The sequence below is a fragment of the Corvus kubaryi genome, unplaced genomic scaffold (genome assembly GCF_017639235.1).
Source record: "Corvus kubaryi isolate FWS band 111438036 unplaced genomic scaffold, C.kubaryi_AGA036_p1.0 37187, whole genome shotgun sequence".
Lineage (NCBI taxonomy): Eukaryota > Metazoa > Chordata > Aves > Passeriformes > Corvidae > Corvus > Corvus kubaryi.
The window spans coordinates 1,008,806-1,020,719 of NW_024581053.1; the positions used below are offsets into that span (position 1 = coordinate 1,008,806).

An 11,914-nucleotide genomic window follows, 5' to 3' on the forward strand; every position below is an offset into this window, starting at 1 on the left:
TGAGGTCACCCACATCCATCTGTCACCACCACCAGTGACAGGAGGCTCTGAGAACTGCCACAAGCCTGGTTTCTGGTCTAGGCTTCAAATGAGGGTAACCAGAAGAAAGAACATGTTTACTAAGCCCACCACAGAATCACAGCTCAGAACCACGGAGCAGCACTTCCCCTGTGCTCCTCCAGTGCAGCCACAGCTCAGGAGAGCCAGCTGGTTTTTGCTGACTGCAGGGGAGAGCTGGGCCTGGGAAAGGAATTCCCAGAGCCAGAGTCCACTCCAGACCTGTCCCAGCACAGCTCTGACCAGTGCCCTGGCACCAAAACGTGCTGAGGCCAGCAGAGCTCTGCCCTCCGGGAGGGCTCTGGACTCTCACCCAGCAGCACTCTGAGCCCTGCTCTGCTTTTCACCCACTCAGCCTCAGAGATTTGCAATTTACCTCCCTGGGCTGCTGTTGTTCACCTGAGCAAGGACAGAACTCCCAAACCAGAGACTGGTTAAGCTGTAAGGGAACTACTGCAAAACCCAGCCACACTGGTGACCTTCTTTCAACAGCAACACCTCGATTTCTCTGCAAGTTCATCCAAAACTTTGACCAGTTGTTTTGGCATTTTATGTTCCCAAAGGAAAGGTGTTGTTTTTTCTCCAGAATCAGTGCCATTCCCTAGACATGAATAAATCGATCTGCTAAATAATTTTAAAAAAAAAAGAAATCGTAAGTGCTGGGGTAGAACAGCTCTTTGAAGATTATCCTTCTCTCCTCCCTTCAGTTGCTTTGGCATCTTTAGTTTATTTCCCCAGCACAGATATGGAGTAAATGTTACTATTTAGCTACATAAAGAATAATAACCTAGAAAAACAAACTTAACAATCCTTCAGACCTCTGTTGATAACACCTAACCTGGAAGCCTTTCCTGGCTATCTCCTGAAGCAGTAATTGGATGAACCTGTGAACCTGGAAGGAAGAATAAGCAAAGCCCAATGATGCCAACAAAACTTGGCCAAATCCAGGAAAAGCCAACAAATGTCCTGGACAACTGCACAGGGTCAACTGAAGAAGTTCTGTATTGAACAGGGCCAAATTAGAAGTTAAGAAGCACAAAATTCTCCATTTTGCCAGTGCTGGCATTCATTTATTTGAAACAAAATATAGAGGATAGGCTTTTATTACAGACCATTCCCTCTGTGCCATGACAGCTCTTTGCATGCAGCACCTTGAACTCCAACACCTTGATTTCCTGCATGTTTGTTACCCAGCTCACTCTCCTGCTGTTTCCCTGTAGAATTTCAAAATGAGACCATTTTCAAACCAGCACCACCCTGCACAGCCTTAATTTATTCATAGGAAGATGGCACTGAATTTTCCCAATTTCCTGACTGTCATCTATTGCAGGAAGCAACATATGAACATATTGGTGGGCTGTCTTTGCGGCTTGGTAGGCAGAGAAACACAGAAAGGATGCTTCTAATGAGCCAAATGTAACTGGGAGGGAGGCAAATGGTACCAAAATCTTTCAGAGCTGTTTTATAACTGCAAGTCTCACAGTACATCACTGTGCCTAAAAAAGCAGGAAAGGGCTTTTTGCACGGAAACCAAACACATGAGAAGTAGAGATTGCTTAAAACCCCTCAAAAAGCTCCTTGGTGAGCAGCCACAGGAGGAATTATCAGGAACACACATCTGCTTAACAAATGGACACCCCATTTAAAGAATACAATCCTGCAGCATGTGGACTGATGGAATTGTCAGATGGGAATAAAGGCTGGGATCAGCACTGGTGAGCTCCAGTAACAGCCCAGTCTGGATGGAGAACCAGCCTTGGTTCATTTTTCAGCTGACAGAGGTGGATGTGTACATTAAGAATTGAAAGGCAAGCAAAGATGCTGATTCACCTTGAGCTCATGGATCAGCTGTTTGCTGCTGGTTGTTTGAACACACTCCTGCTTCACCCAGGAACAGACAGGATCAACCCACAGCCATAGGACACCCTGGAATGCACTCTCCAGGCAGGGCTCCAGACAAGTAAAGGAGAGCTCTGACAGAGGTTTGTTATACAAGCTCCCCTCCAGGACACTAAATGTGCAGTTTGAAGGTTTCCAGATGCTTACAGCCTGTATCCAGTAGTTTATCATGTGGTAATCTGGGTTCTGCTAAGTTGTCCCAGCCTGCAGAGTTCAGGATCCTGGAACTGGCCTGTTTCAAACTCTGTTCCATCCCCACATCCTGGGAGGGACGTGGGTGGAAGGGAACAACTGGCAAACAGAGGGTGTTATTCCCAGGTGAAAACACATGGGAGTTCAGGCTCCTAACCTGCAGTGGGGGCTTTCGTGGCCTGTCTTCCCTTAAAACCACATCACCCCTTCCCTGTGCATACACAGGGAAGTTAAGGGCAAAAAAAAGGAGGAGTGAAGGGCAAAAAGCCTGGTGCTATCCCTTGGACCACCAGTTCCTGTAGCCAGGAACAAGCTGTTATGGCTCTTAGGTTGGTCTCTTCTGCCATGACATCCAAAGGCCTCTTTAAAGCACCACTTGAGAGCACAGTAGCAAGATGCAGGTACAGTTTGGGCATTTGTTACAATCAGCTTGCATCACTCAAGTACACAGGCTCAATGCTTCTCTCCAAGTCTTCAAATACAAAAAGTGACGGATTCACTCTATTACTGTATAAATAATTAAGCTGAAGTAAGCATCTAGACAGCTCTCATTATTACCTGAAACAGAAACCAGCCATTCCCAGCCCAGCAAGCAACACACATTTTAAGCAGTATCCTATAACTAACTGAGTGGAGCACACTCTCCAGGTTGATAAATTGCCTCAACAGAGCATTTTCTTGCTTGGTTTCACTTCCTGAGGTTACAGACCCACCTTTCACACTCCAAGCCCTACTGAGTTCCCTGAACTAGACATGGTTTTTCTCACAGAGCACCTTTTCTCCCTGAAGTTATCCAATTCAAGCTTTAAAGAAGGGCAGGCAGCCTTTCAGCCTCAGAGGGGATGAAGGTGAGGCTGTGCCCTGGGGTGGGCACAACATTGGAATCAAAGAGTGTCCAACATGGGTAAGGAACAGCCTGGGCAGCTCAGGTCAGAGAGGCTGTGGGATGAGAGCCATGGATTTACTCAGGGCAGCTGAGGAGGAGAATGAGAAAGGGAAGCAGCACAACACATACATCAGCTATTAAAGAAAAAGCTCAGCCCACACTGTAGATGACCTGTCTGTGAATGTTCTCTACAGCAGGAGCTGAGCAGAGGCTCAGCAGTGCCGAATTTTCACATTCACAGCCTTCAGGTGATGTGTTTAGAGAGAAAAACCCCCCTTAGCCCAGCAGTGCAGGCCATGCCCTGCTCTGCCAGCTCCTCCTCTCACACAGACACACTCAGGGTCACAGCCTGGGCTCAGAACTGCCTCAGCTGCAGCAACTGCTCACAGCTAAAACATGAGCTGAGCTTGCACCAGGGCCAGAGGAGTATTAATATCCTTTCCCAAGGCTCCTGGAGAGCTGCATGTCAGAGCCCCACTGCTCCACAGACAGCTTTACAACAGTTCTGCCACAGGCACGGGGCTGGAGGGCTGTCCTGCAGCACAGTGCACTGACCTGAGCGCTTGGACAGGAGTCCACAACACAAAGCTGCTCCTTTTTACACTTTTAATCCACCCTTTTTTATAGAAGCACTGAGTTTGACAAGAACAAGCACTTTTGCATACCTCTGCCTGATAGGCATTGATTCACTTCTCTTAAGTCCTGCACTGAGTTCCCTCAACTTGATCACATTTAGGAGTCTTCCAAAAATCAGAGTTAATACAAAAAAAAGTTCTTGTGCCAAAGCAGTTCCACCAACGTGAACCCCAGAGTTTCTTCTGCCACACACTGAGTATTAGATCCAGTGACTGGTTTGTGTTAGGAAAAAAGATGGAATTAAGTAACAAACTCCATTTCTTGCCGGTTTCTTTTAACACCAATCTTTGACACTCAGTAACGCAAAACATTCCCAACTGGACCAGCAGGAAAATTAAAGCAATTAGAACACAGATGCTTATATAATACCACAGATTGTTCTAGGTTACACTCAGGCCTCACAGGAGGCAGCAGCTTAACAGAAGGAACAGCTTAAAGACGGCTCCTCCAGTGCAGTGCTCTAAGAGCTGCCACCCACAGCAGGCTCTGGAACTGGGGACTATGGCATAGCTCACATTCTTTCCCTCTTCTGTTCCAATACAGTGGAAAGCACATTTAAAAACGAAATAACAGGGCTGCAGACCCATTAGAGAGGTAACACTTGCAATTAGCAACAAATACCTGCTGCAGTGTTTTACTTGCACAATAGTGAGCACGTTTTCTACTTCACTGGTGGAAAGAAAACCCAGCAGCCCTGTGCCAGGAGAGCAGAACCAGCAGGAGGCTTCCAGGAACTCTCAGCCTCACACAAACAGCTTCCAATGCTTTCTCACAAGTCTTGGCTTAAAAAAACACGGGGGAGTGGGCGAGGAAGATAATGCACAGCTCACTGGAGTTTGGGGGACTCTGAAGCTGAATCTAAACCTTTCCTCAAGCTTCACCAGCTTTTTGTCCTTCCTCAAGGAACAGCAAAACCAGTGAGCTCTAACCTGACTTTCCCCACAGCACACACATCCTGAGTACCTGAGCCCCCAAATGTAGCCCAGGGGCTCCTCCACATCCCCCACCAGCCACAAGAGGCCATCTGGATACTGGCACGTGTTAATCGAAGTCAAGCATTTGAGAAATTCTGTTCATTTTAATCCTTCTGACTGAATGAGGTCAGGAAGCAGTTAAGGAGAAGCTGCAATGATTTATGGGGGTATCAGAAAGCCACACAGCCAGCTGTGGGCAAGGGCCTTCCTCCAGGAAAGCTGGGCCTACAGCAGATGTGGCAACAGCAACATTTTTTAAAATAAATGACTATAAAGCCCATTGAATTTGGAATACCTTGGTTTTTACTGCAGCTGAATTACACCCTATGTTTGAGCGAGCAATTCCTTCATCCCATCCTACTGCAGTGGGTACAGGAGTGGGAACTCCTGACTGCACCACACACACTTCTGGTCCTGCCAGCCCATCTTAGAACAGCTACTCAGACTCGAATGTTTCTAGACCCACTGAGTGGGAAACGTGCCATTTATCCCAGAACTCCTCAGGTGTTCACCTGCACTCACCAGTCAAACCATTAAAACACAGCCATGTGCTGCTCCAAAGTTGGGCTTCCCTGGAAAATCAGTACCTTGTGTCCAACCTGTACAACCATGAGAGACCCGCTGGGTCTGACAAAACAATTCCTGTTCACAAGAGATGCATAAGGTGATGTTTGTAAATTTAAAATACGCTTTAAAAGTGAGATTGAAGAGTCTTGCTTGCCATCAAAAGAGCTTTATATTGCTGGGGAAAGTGTCACCTAGCCCTGACTTAGAAGTATTAACAGTTAGTAGCTTATTCATTCCAATGCCAGGGTTTGCAATATCAAGAACAAGCTGCTTTCCATGGAAGTAGGAATGAGGTATTTACATTCCTGATCCATGCAATTACCTGCATTTTCATCAACAGAAGTGCCTTTCATACATTTTTGAGCAGTCTGGCTGGATGAGGCCTCTGAGCCACCTGGGGTGGTGGAAGATGTCCCTTCCATGGCAGAGGCAGGAACAAGATGTGCTTTAAGGTCCCTTCCAACCCAATCCACTCGGATGTTTTATGACTTCAAAATTCCCAATACTACAAAACTTACATCCAGAATGCTGCTTAACAAAGCACTAAAACATTATTTGGAGTGATTAGGAACCACTTTGCTTTTTGCAGCTCTAGAAGTGGCATAGTTTGTGTTAAAATTAGTATTGAGCTCAAAAAGAAAAAAAGATCATCTTGCCCTTAAAGTGAAAAGAAGGACTAACATGACAAGTTTGGAAGGTGGCTCCTGAAAAACCCCAAACCTCGTGAAGGGAAAATTACCAAAGCAGTAATCTTGTCTGTAACAGCTTGTGACTAAGAATTAAGTGTGGTCTTGAAAAAGCAGCATCCAGGGCTGAGGGACTCTTACCAGTGGATTTCATTTCTCCATCTCATTATCTGATTTAAAGACTTCTTCCCCCTATGAAATCATATTTTGCAGGCACAAACCAAACTCTAGGGCTGATATCTAGAAGCCTCCACAGTGGCATTTTACATGCAGGTTTTATACGAATAAAGATGTTTCCTCACTCAGGGTACAGACCTCAGTGACCCAAACCTTTGACTAGAACTACTCCTTTCTTAAATCAACACCCCCAGAAAGTCACCTGGAACTCAGTTCATGGGATAAGGATATTCAAGAACCACCACAAAACCCGTCTGAGCAAAATCATGTTTATTCCAAATCTTCAAAGGACCTCCTAAGCCTGTGGGTATTCCTCCTGGGTGCCCTCCCAGTGAACCACCTCCAGTTCCTGATCTGCAGCTGAAGGATGTCACTAATGCAGGCTGAAGCCAGGATTAAAGCTGGCCACTCCAAAGCAGGGCAGGCAGAATAGTTCCATTTTGAAGCTGAAGAATCAACATTCACAAGCATTTACAGGAACCAAAACCCACTCCAGCAGGATATGAAGGATCAATTTAGATGGCTCAAATGATACATAAAAAACACTGATATCCCTAGAAAAGCACAGGATTTAGGGAAGTTTAGCTGTGAAACACAAGGGAGAGTAAAAACTCCAAGCAAAGGCAGAAGTAATGAGAAAACAATAAATAAACCACCTGCTGTGGTGGCTGCACCTTCACAGAACCAGCACTTACACTCCAAATAAACCTTGTGGCCAGAAATGGAATAGGTGATGTCAAAAGTGGAACAAGAAATTAACGTTATTTCATCTCCAAAGCAAAACTGGGATCACCATAATTTACACTCCAACCACCCTCCCCAGCAGTTCTTGTACAATTCCGGATCCCTTTTGGGTTCTGTGCTGCCATGAACAGACCCCCAAAAGACAGACCAAGCACTGACATCATGCCTTTACAAGCCACTGATCTTCCATACTCTCCACCTGTGTTCATCTCCCACAGCTCAGCAGTGATGCTCAGAGCCTGAGATCATGTCACTTGGCAGGCATTAGAGATGCTGCAAGTTCCAGAAACTCCTGGCCATCCCTACTTGGATGTTAAATGAAACTCTTGGAAGTGAGCATCAGTGCCCAGGTCACTTTGGGCTTTAGTCAGCCTCCCAGTTCCTGCAGCAGCGTCATCTGGACATGGAGATTACAGGCAGATGACTGGACCCACTGGCCAAATCCCTCAACTCATTTGTTTCCTTTCTAGGGATTGAAAGGAAACATGTGTCTGCTTCAGTTGACATTCTTGCATCTTCCACTTCCTAGAAAGGCAACACTGCATGCTGCCTGTTGGGAAATGCCAAGACACCAAATCGGATTCACACCTGCACCTCCACTGCTTGAGACCAACACCAACATTGAAGATTTGTTTGGTTATAATGGGGAAATAACCTGGAAATCAAACATTTTACCAGCTCCTGTCATTATGGCCAAACCACCAGAACTCACTTCAGCTCAGGTAACTTTGGCTCTTTTCCTTACACCAGGAGAATTCCCTTACCCAGGAATTGTGGGCAGTGGTTCTGGGCTGTGCCAGCAGCAGCAACATTCATGAAAGTGTGGGGATCCCCAGGAGAGACCCCAACCCTAAAACCCCCACCAGCTCGAGTTCTTGCAGTTCCTCTCTGGCCTGTGAATCTTTGCAGCATTCAGTCTTTGACACTTCTCACCACTGCTCTTCTCCACACCTTCACAAAGTAAGCCAGGTTTGAATTTCAGCCGAGAAGCCAATTATTACAGCTGCACTGAACCACTGTTCTTGGCAAGAGCAGCATCCTCCAGCAATGTCCCTGTAACTCAGGCCTCCAGTAAAGACAAATCCAGGAGCTTCTTAACCCCAACCAACTTCTCCCAGTTGGGGGCAGGGAAGTCTGTCACAATATCCACATGCACCGATCGCCCTGCGCGGCAGCAGCGTCACACAGCCAAGGAACAGAGAAAGAACGAATCCTTCAGGGAAGGGAACAGAGCTAAGGCACCTGTAGGATCTCACAAACTGCACACACACGAGCAGCCAGTCTCTCACAGAGGGAGGGTTTGTCAGCCACGCAGGACACAGCCCTGTAGCCTCTGTGTGTACACGAGGGACAGGTTCTGACACCATCCCCCAGAAGCATCCGGGGCTGTGTGTGCTGGCTGCAGTCCTTGCACTAGAGCTTGCTGTGACATTTGAGGCCTGCAGGTTTTTAACCTTCATAATGACATAGGGCTATGATAGCTGTAACGAATTTCATAACAGCCATCATCAGGATTGATACACAGGCTGAAAACTTTTGACCTATCAACGTGTTTTAGTTTTCAATCCAGTCCGTATTAATTACCAAATTAGCTTCCTTATGCAGGAATCATTCCAGAAGTATTTTTCACCCAGCTCTGCTGTGAGCACCTTGGTGCAAGGCCTTGGAAGAGGAAACGGACAAGGACACACAAATATAAAAAACCACTTTGTAGTTGTATATAATTTTTAATAAGTCCAAATATTACCAAGGGTCAAGCTAAAAATGTAACCCCTAATCCCCAGAAAATGAGGGGAAAATGAGCCAACTACCAGGCCTAAATAAAATGGACTAAGCTTTAAGTGTTTATAAAGTGAACCACACATTTAAGCAGATGTTCCAGTGTCTTTTGAGACAGAAAGTCTCCTTGTAGCTGTTCCTGACTCCCTGACCCTACAAGTCACTGTGCAATCAGCCTGCCAAGAGAGCAGGAGCTGCTCCCAACTGAAGGCACAGACCTAGGGCAGAGCCCAAGGGAGGAGCAGGGTCAGACACAGCACCAAGGGTGCTGTGATTCCCAGCTCCAGAGCAAGATGGTGATAAGCCAGATGTTCAATTAGTTCTTCAAAACCACTGGGAAAAAAAAGCTTTATCTTCTTGGTTTATTTTAAGCGCTTGAACACATCCCTTCCTGGCCACTAGGCTGATACTCAGTTCCAAAAAGACATTTTGCACTCCCAGTACTCTCAAACTTCATCTTTTAAATACCAGCAGAGCCTCTTATTGCCATTTTTAACATGCAGCAAGTTAAAACAAGAGATGTGCTCATTCCCATGAGCAATTAAACACAGCAATTCAGCAAAGTGAGGGTTTGTCACCTCCCTCAGCTCAAGGAAGCCACTTGCCACTGCTCCCTGGATTGGTTCAGCAGGAGGCAAGTGCTCCAAGGAACAGCACGAGCAGAGCCCCCCAAGCTGTCATTTCACATTCTGTGGCTAAAAGATGCTCACAGAATTGTATTATTTGTTTCATGACAGAGTTCTTGACCGGTACACAGCACAGAAAAAGACTTTGGACTAATGAAAATGCTGAGGATATAAAGCATTTAGGCTGCCAAAATCAAAGACAAGACCTACCCAAACAGTAGGGTTGGGAATCAGGTAAGGTCAGCTGAATTAGCACCCAGAATGGATCCCAAAATTAGTACTTACATAGATGAGCCCAGAGTAATAGCGATCCTTTAAATTATGCAATACAGAGGCTTCATTTAAACAGGTTAATTCTGCCATGTCTTCCACTTTAGAGAACTTGGGAGGATTCATCTTCTGAACATCATCTTTATTGACGAGCGCTTTCTTCCCATTCTCTGCCAGTTCAACCAACACCTCATCCCCTTTCTCCTCCTTGATGCTGGCTGCCTCGAAGCCATGGCGCTCCGAAGGGATCCACACCAACTTTTTAGCAGTCCAGTCAGCCTGGGTGGCAGGGTTGTAGATGACAGCCCTGTCCACGAAGAGGTACCGCTCCGGATCCTCCTGCCCCGACCGCTGTGCCATCCTGGCAAGAGAAGGTGTCCACTCCCAGTCACCCTGTCAGGAGAGGGAAAAACAAGGAGCACGTTACACACCAACCACGCTCTGATCCGTGCAGCTGTGGCACAGCAATTACACGATCCACCACCAACATCTTCTCTGGGAGAAGCAGCATCAGGCATTTCTCCCAGCATGGAGAAGCTGCTGCACAACCGAGCCCCTGCTCACACACAAGGTCGGTGACCTGTCAAGTGTCACCCAAACCCAGCACAGCACAGCCAGCAGGGACTGGCTCCAACTGTGAAGCAGCAAGGGAGAGACATCCCAGCAAGAGCTGCAAGCAGGAAAACACACACCTGTGTGCTGGGCTTAGATATGGAACAAGAGCAAACGGAGCAGGAGCTTGGCAGTACACTCAGCTGCGATGGAACAGTGAAAAACAAAAATACAGAGAGAGATACAAACCCATAAATCTGCTCAGTGGATTCTGCTGCAGAAACCAGAAGGCGGAAAGGATGTGTTTTAAAAACGTGGATTTTCAACTACAGACAAGAACTTGGGACGCTTGGGGCTTCTGCAAGCCATCAAGGCAGCTAAACATTGCTCATATTCTTCCTGAAAAACTTTGCATTTCTACAGCCTGTTCCTGTTCTCGGTCCTGAGTGCTGACATCACCAGATTCCAGAAAATGTCTCCAGATCTCAAGTTTACCTCAAGGCTCAAAACACTGCAAGGAATGATGCTGGATTTTCCAACAGCTCCATGGGTAATTTGAAGCAGAAGGAAAAACCACTGACTGACAAGAGCCCCTGCACATTGATTTTACCTGTCTGGCTCTAGCCAAGAGAGGCTCCTGCCCCTTCCATAGGCACTGCCATCACAGCCAGGATTCCTGGGGCTGGCAGATCCATCTGGGAGCACCGAGGTAAAGCCTGACCCCTCATACTCAGGACTTTAAACGTCTTGGTTTGTAACACACATCATCTTTCTGCTGAAGAACGTCACACTGGCTATGGGAGCCTTTTCCAGTAGGTAACCCAAAGGGCAGCTTGGGAACAAAGCCAGGCAGGTTCCCAAATTGCATTTGTCACCTTTTCTACTCTGGCGCGTGCCCTGATGGAAGTTCTGCAACCCAACCCTCCCGAGAAGGGCATATAATTAAATAGGATAATTGTGTCTCCATCTAAGGCAGAGAGATTTGTTACGTTGTCCAACTTTAGCGTGAAGCAAGCGTGAAGTCCCTCAACTCTTCAGAGGTGCGAGGAGCAGATCCCTTAGCACAGATGGCTTAATTCAAATCAAGATATGATGACTCAACATTTAAAGTATTTTAGAAGAGCCTCTGACAGAAAATTTCCATGAACAAAGATGGAATCGTTCAGGGGACACCTCAAGTGATAGCTGGACTCCGCCGCCAGGAAAACGAAGGTTTAGTCAATGAATGCCACATTTGGCTCGAGAAGCCCACAGATTAAATAACCGAGCTTTGAACCCCAAGTGAGAAAGGTGACTGACCCCACTGAGCCAGACTCCAGCCCAAGTTCCAACAAAGCCCTGGAACGCCAGTGCCACCCTCGCATGCCAATGCCCCTCGGTGTCGGGTCCTGAGCGCTCCCCGGGCAGGTGTGACACAGCCCAAGGCAGCCAGGACTCCGTTTTTACACACCAAGAGGCAGAGAAACCTGAAGGTCAAATAAAGCTCATACGACAAAATTAACCATTATTGTTCCCCAGCGGAATTAAAGGGTGAAGACTGAAATGAATGCATTCCTATATGACTGCACACACAAGTCATATACGAATGGTATAACTGAGTTTACAGCAGTTCCTGAGGATAAACCTAAACATCAGGGGACCACAGGCAGTTTCAGGGTCATTCTTCCACTCGGGCTTTCAATCCCACAAAGCCCATCACAAAAGACCCTCTGCAGAAGCAAAGCAAGCTGCAGCTCACCCTACCCAGGGCTCCTCCGCTAACAATGGCATTCAAATGAAACACACAAATGAGCACATTTATCATGCAGGAATCCAGCACTCCCAACAGACGACGTGCGAATAAAGGCAAAAAAAATCCCAAAAATCCCC

The 11,914-nt window shown here is 46.8% G+C and overlaps 1 protein-coding gene across 4 annotated transcripts in view; it reads right to left on the reverse strand.

Moving 5' to 3' along the window:
* Positions 1 to 9,925, reverse strand: part of MYH10 (myosin heavy chain 10) — an 89,214-nt gene extending 79,289 nt beyond the window's left edge. For all 4 annotated transcript variants that reach the window (XM_042022092.1, XM_042022090.1, XM_042022091.1 and 1 more), the window contains exon 1: positions 9,509 to 9,925. In XM_042022092.1, coding sequence (XP_041878026.1) covers positions 9,509 to 9,853 — 345 coding nt within the window. In that variant the 5' untranslated portion in view covers positions 9,854 to 9,925. The remainder of the gene's footprint in view (positions 1 to 9,508) is intronic.
* Between the last annotated feature and the right edge of the window lie 1,989 nt (positions 9,926 to 11,914).